This window comes from Trichechus manatus, unplaced genomic scaffold, assembly GCF_000243295.1.
Source record: "Trichechus manatus latirostris isolate Lorelei unplaced genomic scaffold, TriManLat1.0 scaffold00161, whole genome shotgun sequence".
NCBI lineage: Eukaryota > Metazoa > Chordata > Mammalia > Sirenia > Trichechidae > Trichechus > Trichechus manatus.
In genome coordinates, this window is record NW_004444097.1 from 4,593,767 (window position 1) to 4,616,715 (window position 22,949).

Below are 22,949 nucleotides of genomic sequence, written 5' to 3' on the forward strand. Positions count from 1 at the left end.
CTTAACCACTGCACCACAAGGGCTCTGTAAATTTTTGTATTTTCTGTTTTGAACTATGTGTATGTATTATCTATTTAAAAAGCCAGCTTAAACGTGCTTCAGATTGTGAAGACATTTTGAAAGAGAAACTTTTTTTTTCTCCCACTGCTGAACTGGGGTGCTCTGGTTTCCTAATTTAATTGTGCGCTTTACGTGAAAGTTTACAGTTCAGGTTAGTCTCTCATACAAAAATTTATACATACATTGTTATGTGACCGTAGTTGCTCTCCCTATACTGTGACAGCACACTCCTCCTTTCTACCCCGGATTTCCCATGTCCACTCAACCAGCTCCTGACCGTCTCTGCCTTCTCAATTTAGTCTCATGTATCTACTTGAGCTAAGAAGCACACTCTTCACAAGTTATCATTCTATGTCCTACAGTCCAGTCTAATCTTTGAAGAGTTGGCCTTAGGAATAGTTTTAATTTTGGGTGGAAGAGAAACTCTTAAAAAATTCTGAGCAATGACAGAGTTACTGTTGGCCTCCCAAGACCAAATTAAAGTAACATTTTTGTTCATCATTTGCACACTGTGGCTCTCTCTTGCCTCCAGCTATAAAAGTAATATAGGTTAACTCTTTGGAAGAAATTTAAAAATAAAACAAAAATCACCCAAAATTTATTTCCAGACTTTTCCTATATTTTTCCACCAAACAAAATTGGGATAATAAGGATTACATGGCCTTAAGATACCTTTTAAACTTAAATTTGTGGTAGATATGTAGTACATATGTACATGTGTACAGCATTGGTGATTCACCTCTACCCTCCTTTGTGGTCCTGGTGAGGGTTTTCAATCACAGTACCCCTCTCACAGAGGACAGCCTGCAACCCATGTCCCTCTACAGTGAGTAGCTCACATAAAGGCACACAGATCTAAGTTGGGTCAATAAAATTTCTTCCTGGGACTTCCCTGTTAGAGCTAAGACTCTCTTGCCTTTAGGGCTATGATACTTGGACAATGCCTCTTACAGCAGAAAGTAATTAGGCTACACAGTTAGGAAAGCAGCCCAAGGAGGAGCCCTGACACCATCATCTGAGCTCTCCAATCCAGCCACAGGACACTTCCTAGTAATGTGAGCAAATACATTCTTTTTAGTTTAAGCTAGTCTGACTTGTACTTCTGTCACTTATACCCAAGAGTCCTGACTGATATAATTTATCAAAAGTATTTCTTATGTAATTGAATACATTCTAAAGAATATTCATGGTTTGAAGCATGGTTTGAAATGCTCGCATGGCATCCCATCATATGGATATACCATAATTTATCTAATCATTCCCCGGAATAGTATTAGTATTCACCCACTATTGCTAAGTTAGGCTGTTTCCAATTATTTATAAAAAGTAACTGTGATGAACATACCAGATGATTATTTTTAAGTAGACAATGCCCAACTGGAAACGTTATTTCTTAAAAAACCTTAACCGTACGATCAAATCTCATCTTCATGAAGACTACATGCAAAATTTCAAATGTGTGTGCAGCATAGAAAACACCAGCCCAGATCATAAAAAGTGTAATGTCTGAAAATCTCTTTTTGAAGGTCCCCAACATTTTGGTAGTCAAGCAATAAGTTACTGGGACAATAGTCTCAGAGGAAAATAATGTATAACTTCCAAGCTCCTTATCTACACAGTAAGTAACAAGTTAAGAGTCCCTATACTAAACGCACAAATCCCTAAAGGCTATTACTTCGCCCTTTCCCATATTATTTCATCCACCACTTCCTTTTCAAATGGGCTTACTATTTTATATTCACATTGACCCAAAAATCTTTTAAAAAAAATCAAAGCACCATTTTTCAATTTGCTAAACCATGTTCTATGGTTATTTCTAACATGGAAAACAAAGTTCAATCCATCATTTCTCTGCTGGTCTTGTTAAAATGTTGACAAATAAGAGATACCCTGTAGTTAAGATCAGAGATTCATCTCTTTCTCCACAAAAAAGTAGAGAAAAAAATAAGTAGAATTTTAGGGCATTAAAAGTACTATTTGTTAAAACAAGAAAAACAAAACTGGTTTAACATCCATTCAGTAACCCCAACTATGAACTTGACTAAAGAAATACAATGGGGCTCAGACCTTGATAATGTATTTAACCAAGTGGAATTATTGTTTCTTTTGGACAATTCTTTTCCCTTGTAATACTTTAAAATAATTTTATCCAAATACACAGTGTCCTACCTATACAACAGTGGCCACGGAATCAATTACAATTCATGGTGACCCCCTGTATGTCAGAGTGGAACTGTACTCCATAGGGTTTTCAATAGCATTTTTCAGAAGTAGATCTCCAGGCCTTTCTTCCGAGGCACCTCTGGGTGGACTCCAACCTTCAGGTTAGTAGCTGAGCATGTTAACCTTCTGCACCACCCAGGGACTCCTAGCTCCTACTAAAGAATAATTTCTGGTTTGATGCCAGTTTGTCTTAAATCCTTTTCGGAAAAGATAAACAGAAGTACTACATAACTTCATACTAGAATGGCTGGACTGTGGAATTACAATACAGTTAACATATCAATGGTCTATTCAATGTAATGAATGATACTATGGATATGTATTATTATTAGACCAGCAAATAATCTATAAATCTGTAAAATTAGGATTGGATTAAATGGCATTTACCAGTACCATCTCCCACTTCTCCGTTCACTGCAACATAAATTACTATGCTTAGAAAATACCTGCTTCTGCCTCTAATAAAAATAAAATATTTTAGGAATCAGAGGTCAAGTATATAGAATTTCTTCCATGTTTGTTGCTTCTTCTTCTTTTATCAAATCTGTTCTTTTGTTTTTAGATATCTGGCACAAACAGTTTTAGGAAAAGATTTTTACTTTTCTAGGTAGTATCCTAATTACTCATTTCCACCAGATTGGGCAAAGAAAAAAAGTGACTTAGGGTATTAGAATTTATCAATAAACAATCTATAAAAGATATGCTGAATATCAATGTTGTCAGAAACAACTCATGGCTCTTGTTAACATTCTGACTAAAATGAGGTTGTGGCAAATTTTCCAACAAACAGTACATTAAAAAAAAAAGTCTCCCTAAGACAGAAGACAATTCGGTACACTCTTTAAATTCTAAGAAACAGAAAAAAGACTTAAAAGACAGAAAATAAAAAATAATAAAAAACAGCAAACTTCTCTTTTGGAAACATGTAAGCATGGAATGGCAATCAGCCTCCTTAATTTTTTTTAAACACTTAATGATTTAAGGAAATTGGTTAAGGAAGTCAAACATAAATTACTAATTAAATTTAATGACAACAAAATAGTTTAACTGTTAACAGATGGAGTATAAAAGCTTTCACTATTTGACAAAGGATTGGAAATCCAGAATGGTGTCTATGTTAGAGAGAGACAGACACAGACACACACTACTGAACAGAATTCTGAAAAACATTTCATTTAATTTTGTAGTAAGTAGTGTAAAATCTTACTTTTTTGGCTAAGAATAAAAAATAAGTTAAAACCACTACATTTTCAACTTTATTATACTGCACATAAAAGCTGGAGAAGAGCAGTCAAATTTAAACACTATGTTTAAAATTCTTGCAAAAATTGAGTACTTCATGGGACAATACGATTCTGTTACTCCTATATACACTCTTGATGACAGTTGTCAAGTTAATCACAGAGCTGGTGAGTCATGTATTCATTTAAACACGCAAACTAAAAATACAAATACATTTGAAACAAACATTTTGCTGGTTACCAAAACACCTGTAATATACAAACAAAAATATGTTTGATAACAGAATGCATTCCACCTATAACTCGCTTGGTTTGCACAAATTAAAATGTAAGGCAGAAATCATAACCATTAGCAAAACTCTACATTTAACTTGAAGAATTATAAAAACCTCTACTATGACTTTCAGATAATAGCAAGCATTTCCACCTCTTTTTGGTAAAATGTCCCTTCTTTTAAAATGGAATGATCAACTAGAATTGATTTATGATTACCTCTACACAAAGAAATTATCCACTAATTCAAAACAATACATTAATATTTTGGTACAGATAATTTCTCTTAGTTCCCACACGGATATTCTTTTTGAACAGTAACCTGAAACTTTTGAGCTCTTTTTTAAACGTGTAAATCCGTTCATAAATTCAACATTGAATCTTTAAAAATCATCATTCAGCTAGACAAATTCGTTAATGTCTAGGCTGTTGATATTTTTAACTTTGAATTCTGGGAAATTTCTAAGTAAAGGAAAAAGCCACTGGGTCAATCCTCTTATCTACGCTCCAGGGGGAAAAAAAAAAAAAACCCAAATAAGCAAAACCACTTCCCTAGTTTTTCTCTTTAAAGAACAGAACAAGTAGTTTAACTACTTTTTTTTTTTTTCTTTTTTTCAGCTATCCTTGCTCTAAGGAGTCTTGGTAGCACTGTGCTAACCGAAAGGTCAGCATTTCGAACCCACCAGCCGCCCTACGGGAGAAAGATGTGGCAGTCAGCTTCCATAAAGATTACAGCCTTGGAAACCTTATGGAGCAGTTCTACTCTGTCCTTTAGGGTCACTATGAGTTCGATTCGGCTCGACGGTAACGGGTTTTTTTTTTTTTTCCCGGGTTTTTTTTTTTTTTTTTTTTGGTTTCTGGCTTATCCTTGCTTTGAACTCTCCATTGCACCTTTACCCCAAACCGAGACTAACCCTCAACAAGACTTTTTAAGCTATATCTCCAGGAGACGCACAAGTGGCGTTTCGAGTCAGGCCTGGGAGCAGTAAGGCCCCCTCAGTTTTCCGATCCTTCTCCTAGCACCTCGCATTCACTTAGTTCAAGTGTGAAAAACAGGGACCCGGAATGTTGGACCCGAAAGGGAAATGCCCGGGCCTAGACCGCTGCATGGTCCCTGAGGCGTTCGCACGGGGTCAGCGGAGATAGGGGGCACCGAGAACCGAACATCTGGGGCCAGGGGCGTCCGTGTAAACGGGGGAGACGTTCGGACTTGGAGCGCAATGCCCTGGACCACCTACGCTGCCTCCCCTCCCCCATGCTGGATAAGCAGGGCCCGGGCCCGGTGCGGGAAAGGGGAGGAGGTAAACCCGTCCTGTCACTGCACCGGGAGAAGCTGGAAGGAGCACATGCTCTACGGAGAAAGACCGCGGCCAACCCCTGCCCCGGCCCCGAAAGTCGGACACCACCTCCAGCCCCAGAGTTCCGTTCCCTGAGCCTTACCAGGTCGTAGTCCTCCTCATCATCGCACATGAAATCATCCTCCATGTCAGACATCTTGGCCGGGAGGGGGGAGGGGGAAGAGAAATTGGAGACAACCTCCTCCCACAATCCTTTGCGGCGCAGAGGCGTCACTCCCAGCTTCTCCTCGCCTTCCAGCAGGTCTTAGCAGAGCTGAATATTTCCCCCGGAACAAATGCGCTCGACATTGAGAGGAATCGCTACGATACCAAAAGGGAGCGCACCGCCCTCTCTTCCGGAGAGACCGTTGGTGCCTTAGCAACTTAGCCTAGCAACTGAGGAATCGTCGGCGCCCTTAGCTAGTGTTGTGGGTTCGTTTTGAGCGAGTTCGGAAACCTCGCTCTGTTATCAAACAGTTTCCAGCCTCCCAAGTAAAGGAACAGTCTCCTCCCTTGCCTGGGACACTAGAACCATCTTTTTCTAGGGAAAGTAAGGGACAGCCCAGGACCAGAAGCCTTTTGCGGAGAAAAGGCTGACATGCCAGTACTATACGACAGGTAGTATTATTTCTGCCATTATTATCTATGTGCATTTAACCCTCACATTGCGGTATGTGTTCTGTGACATTTGGAGACCTTTTGCGCAAAAAATTTTACACGTAATATGTGTTACATTTGTAATTGGCAAAACGATTCTGTGGACGTTATTGTTGTTGTTAGGTGCCATCGCGGTTCGGACTCATAGCGACCGTATGTACAATAGCCCGAAACACTGCTCGGTCCTGCGTCATCCTCACAGTTCGTTATGTTTGAGCCCATTGTCGCAGCCACTGTGTCAGTCTATCTCGTTGAGGGCCTTCCTCCTTTTCGCTGACCCTCTACCAAGCCTGGTGTCCTTCTCCAGGGACTGGTCGAAGTCTCGCCATCCTCACTTCCAAGGAGCACTCAGGCTGTATTCCTTAAGACAGACCTGCTCATTTTTCTGGCAGTATAACGGTATATTCGATATTCTTCGCCAACACCGTAATTCAATGGCATCAATTCTTCGGTCTTCCTTATTCATTGTCCAACTTTCACATGCATATGAGGCGACTGAAAAATATCATGGCTTGAGCCAGGCACACCTTAGTCCACAAAGTGACATCTTTAACACTTCAGAGAGGTCTTTTGCAGCAGATTTGCCCAATGCAATACGTCGTTTGATTTTGTGACTGCCGCTTCCATGGGCCTTATTGTTCACTCAAGTAAAATGAAATTCTTAACAACTTCAATATTTTTGCATTCCAATTACCAGTAATTATCAATGCATCCTGATTGCATGTTCAATCAATTTCAGACTGCAGAAGTTGGTAAAAGTCTTCGACTTCCTTATCTTTTACATTAGTGGTTAGTAGGTAAATTTGAATAATAGTCAGGTTAACTCGTCTTCCTTGTGGGTGTATGGGTATTATCCTATCAATGACAATGTTGTATTTCAGGCTAGATCTTGAAATGTTCTTTATAAGGATGAATGCGATGCCATTCCTCTTCAATATGTCATTCCCGGCACTGTAGACCACATGATTGTCTGATTCAGAATGGCCAATACTAGTCCATTTTCGTTCTCTAATGCCTAGGATATCGATGTTTATGCATTCCATTTCATTTTTGACGATTTCAAATTTTCCTAGATTCATATTTCATACATTCCATGTTCTGATTATTATTAATGGATGTTTACAGCTGTTTCTTCTCATTTTAAGTCGTGCCACATCAGCAAATGCAGGTCCCGAAAGCTTGGCTCCATCCACGTCATTAAGATCTACTTTGAAGAGGCAGCTCTTCCTCAGTCGTATTTTGAGTTCTTTCCAACCTGAGGGGCTCATCTTTCAGCTCTGTATCAGACAATGTTCTGCTGCTACTCATAAGGTTTTCACTGTCCAGTTTTTTCAGCAGTAGACTGCCGTGTCATTCTTCCTAGTCTGTCTGAGTCTGGAAGCTCTGCTGAAACCTGTCCACCAAGGATGACCCTGCTGGTATTTGAAATACTGGTGGCATAGCTTCCAGTATCACAGCAACATGCAAGCCACCACAGTACAGCACGCTGACAGATGCCTGGTGGGTGGATATAATTAAGTAATAATAAACTAGATGAGCATCAGTCAGTTGAGGTGCCTAAAGTCTTATTCAGTATTTCAGCGAATTATAAACTGACTTTTACTGCCCTTGGGATCAAAAATTTAAGGTGACAGTTAAAGATCAGTTTCTTTTTTTAACAATGCATGATTGTTGCACAAAATTATTAGCAGAAGTTGAAGTAAAAAAGAAATGAAATTAAAATAACAAAACTTGCTTTTCAAATAGCATTTTGTCTAAACTTCTAGTTCTGTCCCCGTGAATCCATAAATTTTATATACTTAATGCATAAATATAATTTTGGATTCTTTTTTTGCACCTAGTTATGTAGCAGTATAGGACAATGATTATTTTAATGGCCAATAATAATCCCTCCCTTGAAGGTGCTAATACACCATAATTTACTTAATTGCTCTACATTTAGGATGTTGTGAAAATAACACTATTTTAAACAATTCTGTAGTTTAAACAGAATTGTCACTTTATTTTTCACTTAGGAAAAAGTCCAAGAAGAGGGATTGCAGGCTAGATTTTTTAGTAATCATTTCATTTGACATCTTTTTGGCAATAGTTCTTAAAAGTCATATGTACAGTAATAATACTATCTTTCCTATAAACACAGATATTTTCCCTGATAGTCTTTTCCTCTAATGTTTTATTAAGAAAAGTTTCAAACAGACAGAAAAATGGAAAGAATAGTACAGTGAACACCTGTATACTCACTATCTGCTTCATTTAATTATGTGTGTATATGTATATAAGCAAACTAAACGCATTGCTGTCGATTCCAACTCATAGCGACCCTATAAGACAGAGTAGAGCTGCTGTATAAAATTTCCAAGGAGCAGCTGGTGGATTCGAACTGCCAACTTTTTGGTTAGCAGCCGTAGCTCTTAACCACAGTACCACCAGGGCTCTGTACATGTACGTATGGTGTATGTATGTGTACATACACATATTTATGTGTATATACATATATACACATAATATATGCACGTTTACCATATATGTAGTGTCCCTGAATCAATTTAAATTAAGATGCAAATATCTTGACACATCACTCCTAAACACATTTGTGTGTATCTCCTAAAAGTAAGGACAACCTTCTATGTAATTACATATTACACATAAGAAAATTAATAATAATTCACCAATATCCAGTCCATATTCAGAATTCCTCTATTACATATAGAACTTTAGAATTGCAAAAGCCTTTAATGATATCTCTTTTGAGGTCAAAGCTTCCCAAACATGGCAATTTACTAGGTTATACACACCAGAGATTCTGATTCAGTGGGTCTGGGGTGGAGCTCAGAAATCTGTACTTTTAACCTTAAAACTAAGCAAAACTAAATCTCCCCATTTCCAGGGTGACTGTAATTCTATCTAGGACAGACCTGGTTTACTCCTGTTGTCCTGGCATAATACAGTAAAACCTGTGAAAACCGGAGCCTTTGTAAGGTGGAAACCTGTCAGAGAAGGAAAACTCAAATATCTTCCCCTAAAACAAGGGATAGAAAAATGGTAAGGCCGCACCTGGTCAAAGGTGGATAACTTGCAAGACCCGGAAAAACAAGTGTCTCATAGAGCCCATGGAGTTCTGGCTCTCACAGGTTTCAGTGTAATTAATAGCATCCATCACTCTCAGAAGTTTGGACAATAAATTACATGGTTACTCTACCTGTAACTCATAATTCTTCAAAAGAGAAAATAGAGTCCAAGGTCATTAAGAGGGTTATTTGCTTAGAATAATCGGAGCTACATTGTTTTGTCTTAAGATAGCAATTCTGAAATTGATTACATGAAAGTGCACATACTTAAAGTGTACAATTTGATGAGTTTTGACATATGTTGTTGTTGTTATTAGGTGCCGTCGAGTCAGTTCAGACTCATAGGGAACCTATGTACAACGAAACAAAACACTCCCTGCTTTTGTGCCATCTGCACAATTGTGGCTATGTTTGAGCCCATTATTGCAGCCACTTTGTCAATGTATCTCATTGAGGGTCTTTGTCTTTTGCACTCACCCTCTACTTTACCAAGCGTGATACCCTTCTCCAGGAACTGGACCCTCCTGATAATATATGTAAAGTATATGAGACATAGTCTCACCATCCTAGCTTCTAAGGAGCATTCTAGCTGTACTTCTTCCAAGGCAGATTTGTTCGTTCTTCTAGCAGTCCGTGATATATTCAATATTCTTCGCCAACACCATAATTCAAAGGCATCTATTCTTCTTTGGTCTTCTTTATTCATTGTCCAGCTTTCAAATGCACGTAAGGCAATTGAAAATACCATGGCTTGGATTAGGTACACCTTAGTTCTTAAAGTGACATCTTTGTTTTTAATGCTTTAAAGTGGTCTTTTGCAGCAGATTTGCCCAGTGCGATATGCTGTTTAATTACTGCCGCTTTCCTGGGCATTGATTGTGGATCCAAGTAAAATGAAATTCTTGACAGCTTCCATCTTTTCTCTGTTTATCATGATGTTGATTATTGGTCCGATTGTGAGATTTTTGTTTTCTTTATGTTAAGGTACAATCCATACTGAAGGCTGTAGACTTTGATCTTCTTCAGTAAGTGCTTCAAGTCCTCTTTTCTTTCAGCAAAGAAAGTTGTGTCATCTGCATATTGCAAGTTGTCAATGAGTCTTCTTCATATAGTCCAGCTTCTCAGATTATTTACTAATCTTAAAGATTGAATAAATGTGGTGAAAGAATGCAACCCTGACTCACACCTTTCCTGATTTTAAACCACGCAGCATCTCCTTGTTCTGTTCGAACAACTGCTTCTTGGTCTGTGTACAGGTTCCTCATGAGCAGAATTAAATGTTCTGGAATTCCCATTCTTTACAATGTTACCCATAATTTGTTACGATCCACACAGTCAAATGCCTTTGCATGGTCAATAAAACGCAGGTAAACATCTGGTGTTCTCTGCTTTCAGCCAAGATCCATCAGACATCAGCAATGATATCCTTTGTTCCATGTCCTCTTCTGAGTCCAGCTTGAATTTCTGGCAGTTCCCTGTTGACATACTGCTGCAACAGTATTTGAATGATCTTCAGCAAAATTTTACTTGCATGTGATATTAATGATATTGTTCAATAATTTCCACATTCTCTTTAGATCACCATTCTTTGAATGAGCATAAATACGGTTCTCTTGCAGTTGGTTGGCCAGATAGCTGTTTTCCAAATTCTTGGCATAGACAAGGAAATGCTTCCAGCATAGCTTCTATTTTTTAAACATCTCAATTGGTAATTCCATTAATTCCTAGAGCCTTGTTTTTCACCAATGCCTTCAGGGCAGCTTGGACTTCTTCCTTCAGTACCATCGTTTCTTGATCATATGCTACCTCCTCAAGTGGTTGAACGTTGACCAATTCTTTTTGGTATAGTGACTGTATATTCCTTCCATCTTCTTTTGGTGCTTCCTGTGCTGTTCAGTATTTTGCACATAGAATTCTTCAATATTACTACTCGAGGCTTGAGTTTTTTCTTCAGTTCTTTCAGCTTGAGAAATGCTGAGTGTGTTTTTCACTTTTGGTTTTCTTACTCCAGATCTTTGCATATTTCATTATAATAGTTTACTTTGTCTTCTTGAACCGCCCTTTGAAATCTTCTGTTCAGCTCTTTTACTTCATCATTTCTTCCATTTGCTTTAGCTATTCTACGTTCAAGAGCAAGTTTCAGAGTGTCTTCCAACATCCATTATGGTCTTTTCTTTCTTTCCTGTCTTTTGAATGACCTCTTTCTTTCTTCATATATGAAGCCCTGTTGTCATTGCACAGCACGTCTGGTCTTTGGTCATTAGTGTTCAATGCGTCACCCATGGTGGACCAGTTTCAGTGGAGCTTCCAGACTAAGAGACTAGGAAGAAGGACCTGGAGATCTGCTTCTAAGAAAATTGGCCAGTGAAAACCCTATGAATAGCAGCAGAACACTGGCGTATGTGTACACCTGTGAAACTGTCACCACAATCAAGGAATGAACATATTCACTATCTGCAGAAGTTCCCTCATTGCCTTTTGATCTTTCATTACCTTCTTTCCCCCTCTACTTTTCCTGGGCAACCGCTAGTATACTTTGTGTCCTATATATTGGTTTACTTTTTTTGGAATTTTGTATAAGTGGAATCATTTATATAAAAGCCATTTTTGCCTGGCTTCTTTCATTCAGTGTAATTATTTTGAGATTCATCCATATTGTTGTATGTGTCAATAGTTTGTTTCTTTTTATTGCTGTATGTCGCATTGTGTGGATATACCACAATTTATCCATTCACCTATTGATGAGTATCTTACTCTTTTCCCCCCATTTTTGGCTAATACAAATAAAGCAGCTACAAACATTTGTGAACAAGTTATTGTGTGGACATAAGATTTCATTTCTCTTGGATAATTGTGTTGGACAGACTCTAAGGTGGCCCCCATTATCCACATCCTTGTATAATAATTTTCCCTTGAGCGTGGGTGGGACTTGTGACTTGCTTCTAACCAATAAAATGTGGCAAAGATGGTGTACACAATTATGTATATATGATTATATTACACAAGTTTCTGAATTTGTCTTACTAGGAAAGACTGTCTTTCTAGCTGACTTTGAGGAAGCAAGTGGCCATGTTGGAAAGGAAAATGTGACAAGGAGCTGAAGGTGGTGCCCAGCTGACAGCCAGCAATAAACTGAATCCTCAATTCCACAATTCACAGGAACTGAATGCTGCTAACAACCATGTTGTCTTATGCTTGGTTCTCTAGAGAAGCAAAACCTGTAAAGTGTATAAATATATATATAGAGAGATTTATATCAAAGAAACAGCTCACATAATTGTAGAGGCTGGAACCTCCCAAGTCCATGGATTAGGGTAGAGGCTTCTCCCGATTCACATAGCCGCAGGAGCTGGCGAACCCAAGATCGGCAGGTCGGAAAGCAGAGCTCTTGCCCACAGGCTGTGAATATGGACAAATCCCAAGATTGGCGGGCAAGACCACAGGGCTTCTTCTGATTCACGTAGCTGCAGGAGCTGGCAAACCCAAGATCAGCAGGTCGGAGAGCAGGGCTCTGCTCACAGGCTGTGAAGATCAACAAATCCCAAGATCAGCAGATAAGCTGATAGCTCAAGTCCCAAGAACCAGAGGTCAGATGAACATGAGGCAGCTGCAGGATCCAGAGTGAGCAAAAAGCCAGAACGTCTGCTTATATTCAGATGCAGGCCACACTCCCAAGGAAACTCCCTTTCAACTGATTGGCTACTCACAGCAGATTCAATCATGGGTGTGATCACATATAAACACTGAGAATCATGGCCCAGCCAAGTTGACACACAATCTTAACCATCACACATGTGATCTTGGAAACAGATCCTTCCGTAGTCAAGCCTCAGATAAGATTTTGTGAGACCCTGAGACAGAGAACCAGCTAAGTGATACCTTGACTCCTGAGCCACAGAAACTGTGAGATAATAAATGTGTATTGTTTTATGCTGCTAAGTTTGTGGTAATATTATTACATAGCAGAACATATAAATATAGGTAAATACCTACTAGTGTAATGATTGGGTCATATGGTAGGCATATGCTTAACTTGCTAAGAAATTGTTTTCCTAAGTGGTTTTACCATTTTGCATTTCCACCAACAATGTATGAGAGTTCTAGTTGCTCCTTTGTCAACACTTGGTCCATCTTTTTAAATTTAGCCACTCTAGTGGGAGTGCAGTGGCATCTCATTGAGGTTTTAATTTGATTTTAATTTGCATGACTAGTGCTGAGCATTTTTCACGTACTTATTTGTTATTCATTATCTCTTTTGCTGATGTGTATCTTCATTTTTTTTTTTTGCCCATTTTATAATTGTGTTGCTTGTCTGTGTTCTAAGAGTTCTTTACATATTCTAGATACAAATCTTTTATCAGATACATGATTTGCTTATAATTTTTTCCCAGTCTGTGGCTTGCCTTTTCATGTAACATGTCTTTTGTAAAGCAAATTTTTTGATGAAGTTCAATTTATTGATTTTTTATTTTATATTTCATGCTTTTTGTGTTGTATTTAAGAGGTCTTTACCATAACGAAGGTCACTAGGATTTTCTCTCATGTTTTCTTTTTTAGAAGTTTTATATAGTTTTAGCTCTTAAAATTAGGTCTGTGAGCCATTTCAAGTTTAATTTTTGTATATAGTGTGAGGTAAGTGTGAAGGTTTAATTTTTTACACATGGATATCAAATTGTTCCAGCATAATTTTTTCAGAAGGTGATGCTTTCACTATTTAATTGCCTTGGTACCTTTGTCAAAAATCAATATAAATTGATGGTTTTTTAGTACATTTTTAAATAATTTTGTTACCATGTATTATGGTTGTTTTGTATTTATTCCTTATTAAATGGAAAGCTCCTTGAGTACAACATCTTATCTCTGAATTCCCTGCAACTCAGCATGTTATCTTGCCTATAGAAAATATTCAATGAATATGTGATGTGTTTAAGCAAACTCCGTGATTGATGACTCTTCACTACTCTGGACAGAGATATATGGTAACCCCAAACAGGCTCATGATTCAGCATACTTTCAGACCAATCATCTTTTAAAAATTTTTACTACATTTCTTTAGAGAGGCCGAACACTGTGTCTTGTTGTTGTGTGCCGTCAAGTTGATTCTGACCCTATAGTACAGAGTAGAACTGCCCTATAGAGTTTCCGAGGCTATAAGGCATTTGACTGTGTGGTTCATAACAAATTGTGGATAATATTGTGAAGAATGGGAATTCCAGAAGAGTTAATGGTGTTCATGCAGAACCCTTAAATAGACTAAGAAGCAACTGTTCGAACAGAAGAAGGGGATACTGCGTGGTTTGGGATCAGGAAGGGTGTGCGTTAGGGTTGTATCCTTTCATCATACTTATTCAATCTGTATGCTGAGCAAATTATCCGAGAAGCTGGACTGTATGAAGAAGAATGCAGCATCAGGATTGGAGGAAGGCGATATGCAAATGATACAGCCTTGCTTGTTGAAAGCAAAGAGGACTTGAAGCACTTACTGAAGAAGATCAAAGACCTACTGCCTTCAGTATGGAGTACACCTCAACATAAAGAAAACAAAATTCCTCACAACAACCAATAATCAACATCATGATAAATGGAGAAAAGATTGAAGTTGTTAAGGATTTCATTTTACTTGGATCCACAGTCAACACCCATGGAAGCAGCAGTCTAGAAATCAAATAACTTATTGCATTGGGCGAATCTGCTGTAAAAGACCTCTTTAAATTGTTAAAAAGCAAAAACGTCACTTTGAAGACTAAGGTGCACCTGGCACAAGCCGTGGTATTTTCAGTTGTCTCATATGCATGTGATGGTTGGACAGTAAATAAAGAAGATGGAAGAAGAATTGATGCCTTTGAATTATGGTGGTGGTGAAGAATATTGAATATACCATGGACTGCCAAAAGAACAAACAAATCTGTCTTGGCGGAAGTACAGCAAGAATGCTCCTTAGAAGCGAGGATGGCGAGACTTCTTACCTACTTTGGACATGTTATTAGGTGGGACCAGTTCCTGGAGAAGGGCACCATATTTGGTAAAGTAGAGGGTCAGCAAAAAAGAGGAAGACCCTCAATGAGATGGATTGACACAGTGGCTGCAACAATTGGATCAAAGAGCAACGATATGAGGATGGCGTAGGATCGGGCAATGTTTCATACTGTTTGTTGTACGTAAGTTCGTTATGAGTCTGAACCAACTCCACTGCCACCTAACAACAAGAACAACAAAAATCTTTAGGGAGGCCAACTGCTACATCTTTCTCCTAAGGAGCAGCTGGTGAGTTTGAACCACCAACCTTTTGGTTAGCAGCTGAGTTCTTAACCGCTGGGTCACCAGGGCTCCTTTACTGTGTCTCAGAAGAGCAGAAAACGGGACTCCTTTTGGATTTGTTAAGATCTGGGCAGCAAGCTCATGGTATAATTGGGGTGTTTAAATGAAAAAGTCTAATGAAGAGACTACGGAAAACTGGGCAGGGTATCACTTCCTAGGGCTACCATAACAAAGTTAGTCGTCCACAGAGAGTCAACCAACTGCTTATTGAAAATATTCAGAAAAAAAAAGAAAGTTTGAAAAAGCAAAACCTGAATTTGCCATGTGCTGCAGAGCACTACGCTGAATCCATGCAAATGAAATGATGTGTTGGCATACCCTGCTGCAGCCTCTGTTGATAGAAAGAAAATGTTGCTGACATGTATGTACTATGTAGTTAGGCCTATGATGGTTGCATCTTTAATGAATTATGTAGAGACCTTTTTTTGTCATTTTTCCCCTAAACAATACAGTATAACAACTATTTACATAGCATTTACATTGTATTAGGTATTATAAATAATTTTGAGATGATTTAAAGTATACGGATCTGCATAGGTTATATGCGAATATTATGCCATTTTATATAAGGGACTGGAGCGTCCGTGGATTTTGGTATCTGAGGGAAGTCCAGGAACTATACTACAAACTGAGTGGCTTAAAACAATAGATATTTATTCTCCCATAGTTCTGAGGCTAGAAATCTGAAATCACTGTGTGGGTAGGGCCATGTTTATTCCAAAGACTTTACAGAAGAATCATTTCTTGCCTCTTCTAGTTTTTGGTAATTCCTGGCAATTCTTGGTGTTTCTTGGGTTGTGGCAGCATCACTCCAATCTCTGCCTCTCCCATCAATGGTGGTCTCCCTGTGTGTCTCTGTCTCTGTGTCCAAATTTCTCTCTTATAAAGACTTGACGGAGTGGGTTTTATATCAGTAATCAAGAAGCCCTGGTGGCACAGTGGTTAAGTTCTCACCTACTAACCAAAACCAAAAGATCGGTGGTTCAAACCTACCAGTTGCTCCACGGGAGAAAGATGTGGCAGTCTGCTTCCGTAAAGGTTGTAGCCTTGGAAACTCTACGGGGCAGTTCTGCTCTGTCCTGTAGGGTTGCTATGAGTTGGAATCAACTCAACAGCAGCAGTTTTATTTGCTCAGGTATAAGGACGTCAGTCACTGTGTTAGTGCCCACCCTAGTCCAGTATGACCTCATCTTAATTTGATTACATTTGATTTTAATTACATCTTAACTTGATTACAATGGTTTACATCTGCAAAGACCCTGTTTCCAAATAAGGTCACATTCACAGGTATAGGGGTTCGGACTTCAACACATCTTTTCTGGGGGACATAATTCTTCCATAACAGGAACTGACAAGGGATGGTGAAGCACCCAGAGACAAGGAACAAGCTGGAAATCATTACCATCTCTTTGTGTGTGTGTGTATTGGGCGAATGGGTGTATGGGTGAGTGTGTGTGTGCTTTTAATTGTACTTTAGATGAAGGTTTACAGAACAAACTAGCTTCTCATTAAACAATTAGTACACGTGTGTGTGTGTGTGTATTGGGTTCATGTGTGTATGGGTGTGTGTGTGTCTTTTTTAATTGTAATTTAGATGAAGATTTACAGAACCAACTAACTTCCCATTAAACAATTAGTACACATATTGTTTTGTGACATTGGTTGCCAACACCACGACATGTCAACACTCTCCACTTCTCAAACTCGAGTTCCCTATTACCAGCTTTCCTATCCCCTCCTGCCTTCTTGTCCTTGCCCCTGGGCTGATGTGCCCCTTTAGTCTCCTTTTATTTTATGGACCTGTCTAATCTTTGGCTGAAGGGTAAACCTCAGGGCTGACCTCATTACTGAGCTAAGGGTGTGTCTGAGGGCCATACTCACAGGTTTTCTCCAGTCTCAGACCAGTAAGTCTGGTTTTTTGTTCTTTAATGAGTTAGAATTTTGTTCTACATTTTTCTCCAGCTCTGTCCGGGACCCTCTTTTGTGATTTCTGTCAGAGCAGTTGTCATTACCATCTCTTAAGGCCTAAAAAGGCAAAGGAAAGAAAATGATTTTTCCAGAGCCCAGCAAGAGTGGGAGCCGTGGAGGATGGTCCTCCTAACAGTAGCCATGGTTGTGGAGAAACAGCCACTGCCAGAACCATGGAAAAGGTGGAGTGGAGGTAGAGAAAGGGAGTGATAAATACCCTAACCTCTCCTGTTGCCCTCTAATTTCTGCCGTTGCTTCCCATTGACCAAACCCAATCGTAAGTCAGGGAAGGGAGCCCAGGTGCAGGCCAAAGGGATCAGCCTCCAGGAGCATACAGGATAGAGAATGGATCCTGAAGTCCAGTGGGGATTAAACAGTACAACATATCTCCTGCAGCTCAGCTATAGTATAAATTACATACCTCACTCGAGAGAATTCTCTCTCAAAGGCAAACTGGTGGCCATCTGTCGTTGCTGGAGCATGTCCCATGATCTTACCTCCTAACCTGTGTGGTTTGTCAAATGTTAAATATCTGCTTACATTTAATATCCACTCCTTCCTTAGAGAAGTTTTGATAACTATAGTTTTCAGAATCTCGTTACATTTCCACTGATATGTTAGTGCACCTTATAGATTGGTGCCCAAGCATTTCCAGGTTAAAACAAACAAACAAACCGAAAACCCATTGCCGTCAAGTTGATTCCAACTCATAGCCACCCAGTCAGGACAACTGCCCCATAGGGTTTCCAAGGCTGTAATCTTTACAGAAGCAGACTGCCATATCTTTTACCCTACTAAGTGGCTGATGGGTTTGAACTGCCAACCTTTTGGTTAGCAGCCAATTGCTTTAACCACTGTGAAACCAGAGCTTCTATTTTCTGGTTAGCTCTCCTTTAATCTGATTCAGTCTCTTTAGAGTAAGTAAAATGATGTAAATATATGTTGCTTAGTAAATGCTCAGTTAATGTATCATCTTCAACTCAATCAACACTCATACTAAGCCTTCAGAATGCTCTATACTGCAATTATACCTTTCATCTCCAAAATCACCATAGAAGGAATATGCAAATAGAGGATGATTAGGCATAACACATACTTGAAATTTTCCTTTCTTACATTGACTATCTACCTAATAAAAATGCATCTAAATTTTGGAAAATACAATAACATAGTTTTAGCAACTTTATTGTTATTTGCTGCTTTGGTATCTTCAATGCCCACCTGCATTATTCCTACTCAAAATATTAAGCATACCTGCCAATTTTTGTGAGACCATCCACATTTCAGTAAGGTGTATGGTGTGGAAGCAAAGGAGTAGGCTGACACAGTAATATGGTAATTCCAAGCTTGTCTCCATTTCTTTCCTTGAGTGAAATTAATAAATTTTTTGCATTAATCCTCAAGTGATTCCGCCTGTGAAATAAAGCAGTCCTAATTGACAATTGACGTGAACAATTTGCACATAGGAATACCGTAGCTGCATTCCCTTTGCCACTTCCTACACAACCTCCTTTCCCTCTTGGAGACCACTAAACCAAAAACCCATTGCTGTTGAGTCACTTCTGACTCATAGCAACACTGTAGGACAGAGTAGAACTACCCATAGGGTTTCCAAGGAGCGCCTAGTGGATTGGACTTTTTTGGTTAGTAGCTGAACTGCACTGGTGGCCCAGTGGTTAAGAGCTTGGCAGCTAACCGAAAGGTTGGCAGTTCGAATATATTAGTTGTTCCTTGGAAACCCTATGGGGCAGTTCTACTCTGTCCTATAGGGTCGCTGAGAGTCAGAATCTACTCAACAGCAACTAGACTTCTACTATACAACAGAATCTGCTTCAGATCCCAGAGATCCCTGTTTCATCTTTTTTTACAGAACTTTCCCACATACCCCAACTTTTGCCTGTTTCTCAAAATCTTTATTTACCTTTACTCTGATCAACTGCCATGAGCCCCAACCCCAGCTAAGGACATAAAGAGCTCAGGGCTCTCGATTCTGGGTGAGTTGTTGGTGCTATTATTGCTGCTTTATAGTTTAGAGTTACTTTTATGGGTTGATTTGAGAATCAAAACTTAAAAAAAAACCAAGCTTTTTCTCTATAGAATACAACATGTTTAGATGTTATAGATTGTTTTTGCTATCCCAATTGTTTTCCTACAAAAATAAATCCTTGAATTGTACCAGTAACTAGAGATTCCCTGCAAATATTACCCTTATTAATTTTTTTTTAATTGTGCTTTAGGTGAAAGTTTTTTTTTTTTTTTTTTATAATTTGTATTTCTTTTATTATGTATGAGGTTAAACTTCATTTACATATGTAAAAGTACAATTAAATATTTCTTTTTTGTGAATTATTTGTATACAGGTTTTGTTCATGTTTTTCTACGTGTTTGGTCTTTTTTGTTTATTTATTTATTTATTTATTTATTTATTTATTTTTATTGTACTTCAGGTGAAGGCTTACAGAACAAATAGTTTCTCATGAAACAGAAGTACACATGTTGTTTTATGACATTGGTTAACAACCCCACAACATATCAACCCTCTAACTTCTCAACCTTTTTTTTTTTTTTTTGGTGAAAATATACATAGCCAAAGATACACCATTTCAAAAATTTCTACATGCACAGTTCAGTGACATTGGCTACACTCTTCGAATTGTGCTGGTATTCTCACTTAAGGTGAAGGCTTACATAACAAAATAGTTTCTCATTTAACAGTTACTACAAATTTTTTTTTTTACTTTAAAATTTTTTTTATTATTGTACTTTAGATGCAGGTGTACAGAACAAACTAGCTTCTCATTAAACAATTACTTGCACATATTGTTTTTGACATTGGTTGCCAACCCCATGACATGTCAACACTGTCCCTTCTCAACCTTGGGTTCCATATTACCAGCTTTCCTGTCCCTGCCTGCCTTCTCATCCCTGCCCCTGGGCTGATGTACCTGTTTAGTTTCGTTTAGTTTTATGGGCCTGTCTAATCTTTGGCTGAAGAGTGAACCTCAGGAGTGACTTCATTACTGAGCTGAAAGGGCCATACTCTTGGGTTTTCTCCAGTCTCTGTCAGGCCAGTAAGTCTGGTCATTTTTTGTGAATTAGAATTTTGTTCTACATTTTTCTTCAGCTCTGTACAGGACCTTCTACTGCGATTTTTGTCAGAGCAGTCAGTTGTGGTAGCCAGTCACCATCTAGTAGTATTGGACTCAGTCTGGTGGAGGCCGTGGTAGTTGTGGTCCATTAGTCCTTTGACTCATCTTTTCCTTTTATCTTGTTTTCTTCATTCTCCCTTGCTCCCAAAGGGGTGAGACCAAGGGAGTATCTTAGGTGGCTGCTCACAGGCTTTTAAGACCCCAGATGCTACTCACCAAGGTAGAATGTAGAACGTTGCCTTTATAAACTGTGTTATGCCAGTTGAGCTAGATGTTCCCGGAGACCATGGTCCCCACACCCCTCTGCCCAGAAATTCAGTCCCTCAGGGATTTTGGATGTGTCTATGGAGCTTCCATGACCTTGCCTTGGACATGTTGTGCTTACTTCCCCAGTACTGTGTACTGTCTTACCCTTTACCAAAGTTACTACTTATCTATTGTCTATTTACTGTTTTCCCATCCCCACCACTCTGCTCTTGTATAACTGTCAAAGATTGTTTCTTTTTGTGTGTAAACCTTTTCATGAGTTTTTATAGTAGTGGTCTCACACAATATTTGTCCTTTTGTGATTGACTTATTTCACTCAGCATAATGCCCGCCAGATTCATCTATTTTGTGAGATGCTTCGCAGAGTCATCATTGTTCTTTATTGCTGTGTAGTACTGCATTGTGTGTATGTACCGTAGTTTGTTTATCCATTCATCTGTTGCTGGCCATCTGTGTTGTTTCCATCTTTTTGCTGTTGTGAATAATGCTGCTGTGAACATGGGTGTGCATCTGTCTATTCGTGTGACGGCTTTATTTCTCTAAGATATATTCCTAGGAGTGGGATTGCTGGATCATATGGTATTTCTATTTCTAGCTTTCTAATGAAGCACCATATTGTTTTCCAAAATGGTTGTACCATTTTACATTCCCACCAGCAGTGCGTAAGAGTTCCAATCTCCCTATAGTCTCTCCAACATTTTTTATTTTTTGTGTTTTTGATTTGTGCCAGTAATGCCAGGGTGAGATGGTATCTCATTGTGGTTTTGATTTGCATCTCTCTAATGGCTGCCTATCATGAGCATTTCCTCATGTGTCTGTTAGCCACTTGAATGTCTTCTTTGGTGAAGTATCTGTTCATTTCGTCTGCCCATTTTTTAGTTGGATTATTTGTCTTTTTGTTGTAGAAGTGTTGGATTTTCCTGTAGATTTTAGAGATTAGATCTTTGTCGGATTTGTCATAGCCCAAAATTTTTCCCAGTCTGTAGGTTCTCTTTTTACTCTTTTGGTGAAGTGTTTCGATGAGCATAAGTGTTTAATTTTTAGAAGATCCCAGTTATCTACCTTATCTTCTATGGTTTGTGTGTTGTTAGTTATGGTTTGTATCCTGTTAATGCCATGTATTAGGTCCTCTAGCGCTGATCCTATTTTTTCTTCTACGATCTTTATAGTTTTTGGTTTTATGTTTAGGTCTTTGATCCATTTTGAATTAGTTTTTATGTATGGTGTAAGGTATGGGTCCTCTTTCGTTTTTTTACAGATGGACATCTAGTTTTGCCAGCACCATTTGTTAAAAAGACTGTCTTTTTCCGACTTGATGGACTTTGGGCCCTTTCAGAAATCAGGTGACCGTAGGTGGGTGGATTTACATCTGGGTTCTCAACTGTGTTCCGTTGGTCAATGTTTCTGTTGTACCAGTACCAGGCTGTTTTGACTAAGGTAACTGTATAGGAGGTTCTGAATGAAGTAGTGCCAGTCCTCCTACTTTATTTTTCTTCTTTAATAGTGTTTTACTTATCCAGGGCCTCTTCCCTTTCCGTATAAAGTTAATGATTCATTTCTACACTCTTTAAAGAATGCTATTGGTATTTGGATCAGGATTGCATTGTATTTTTAGATTGCTTTGGATAGAATTGACATTTTCACATACTAAGTCTACCTATCCATGAGCTTAGTGTGTTTTTCCATTTATGTTGATCTCATTTGGTTTCTTGCAGTAGCGTTTTGTGGTTTTCTTTGTATAGGTCTTTTACATCCCTGGTTAGATTTTTTCCTAAGTATTTTATTCTTTTAGGGGCTATTATAAATGGTATTGTTTTCCTGATTTCCTTTTCGTTGTTCTCTTTATTGGTGTATTGGAATCCAACTGATTTTTCTATATTTATCTTGTATCCTGAAACTTTGCTGAAATTGCCTATTCATTCCAGTAGTTTTCCTGTGGATTCCATGGGGTTTTCTGTGTATAAGATCATAAAATCTGCAAAGAGAGATACTTTTACTTCTTCCCTACCAATTTGGGTGCTGTTTATTTATTTTTCTAGCCTAATTGCTGTGGCTAGGACCTCCAGCAAAATATTGAATAAGAGTGGTGATAAAGGGCATCCTTGTTTGGTTCCCGTTCTCAAGGGGAATGCTTTCAAAGTCTCTCTCCATTTAGGATGATGTTGGCCATTGGCTTTGTATAAATGCCCTTTATTATGTTGAGGAATTTCCCTTCTATTCCTATTTTGTTGAGAGTTTTTCTCATGAATGAGTGTTGTACTTTGTCAAGTGCCTTTTCTGCATCGATTTATAAGATCATGTGGTTCTTGTCTTTTGTTTTATTAATGTGATGGATTACATTGATTATTTTTCTAATGTTGAACCATCCCTGCATACCTGGTATAAATC

General features: G+C 38.6%; 2 protein-coding genes across 3 annotated transcripts in view; one reads left to right on the plus strand and one right to left on the minus strand.

Annotated features, from left to right (window-relative positions):
- The window catches only part of COPS2 (COP9 signalosome subunit 2), a 53,373-nt gene extending 48,002 nt beyond the window's left edge, over positions 1 to 5,371 (minus strand). For both annotated transcript variants that reach the window (XM_004386302.1, XM_004386301.1), the window contains exon 1: positions 5,238 to 5,371. In XM_004386302.1, the coding sequence (XP_004386359.1) occupies positions 5,238 to 5,291 (54 nt within the window). In that variant the 5' untranslated portion in view covers positions 5,292 to 5,371. The remainder of the gene's footprint in view (positions 1 to 5,237) is intronic.
- A 154-nt stretch (positions 5,372 to 5,525) lies between these two features.
- GALK2 (galactokinase 2) overlaps positions 5,526 to 22,949 on the plus strand; it is a 242,603-nt gene continuing 225,179 nt past the window's right edge. Inside the window, exon 1 of the mRNA XM_023740659.1 lies at positions 5,526 to 5,752. Within this exon, the coding sequence (XP_023596427.1) occupies positions 5,733 to 5,752 (20 nt within the window). The 5' untranslated portion in view covers positions 5,526 to 5,732. The remainder of the gene's footprint in view (positions 5,753 to 22,949) is intronic.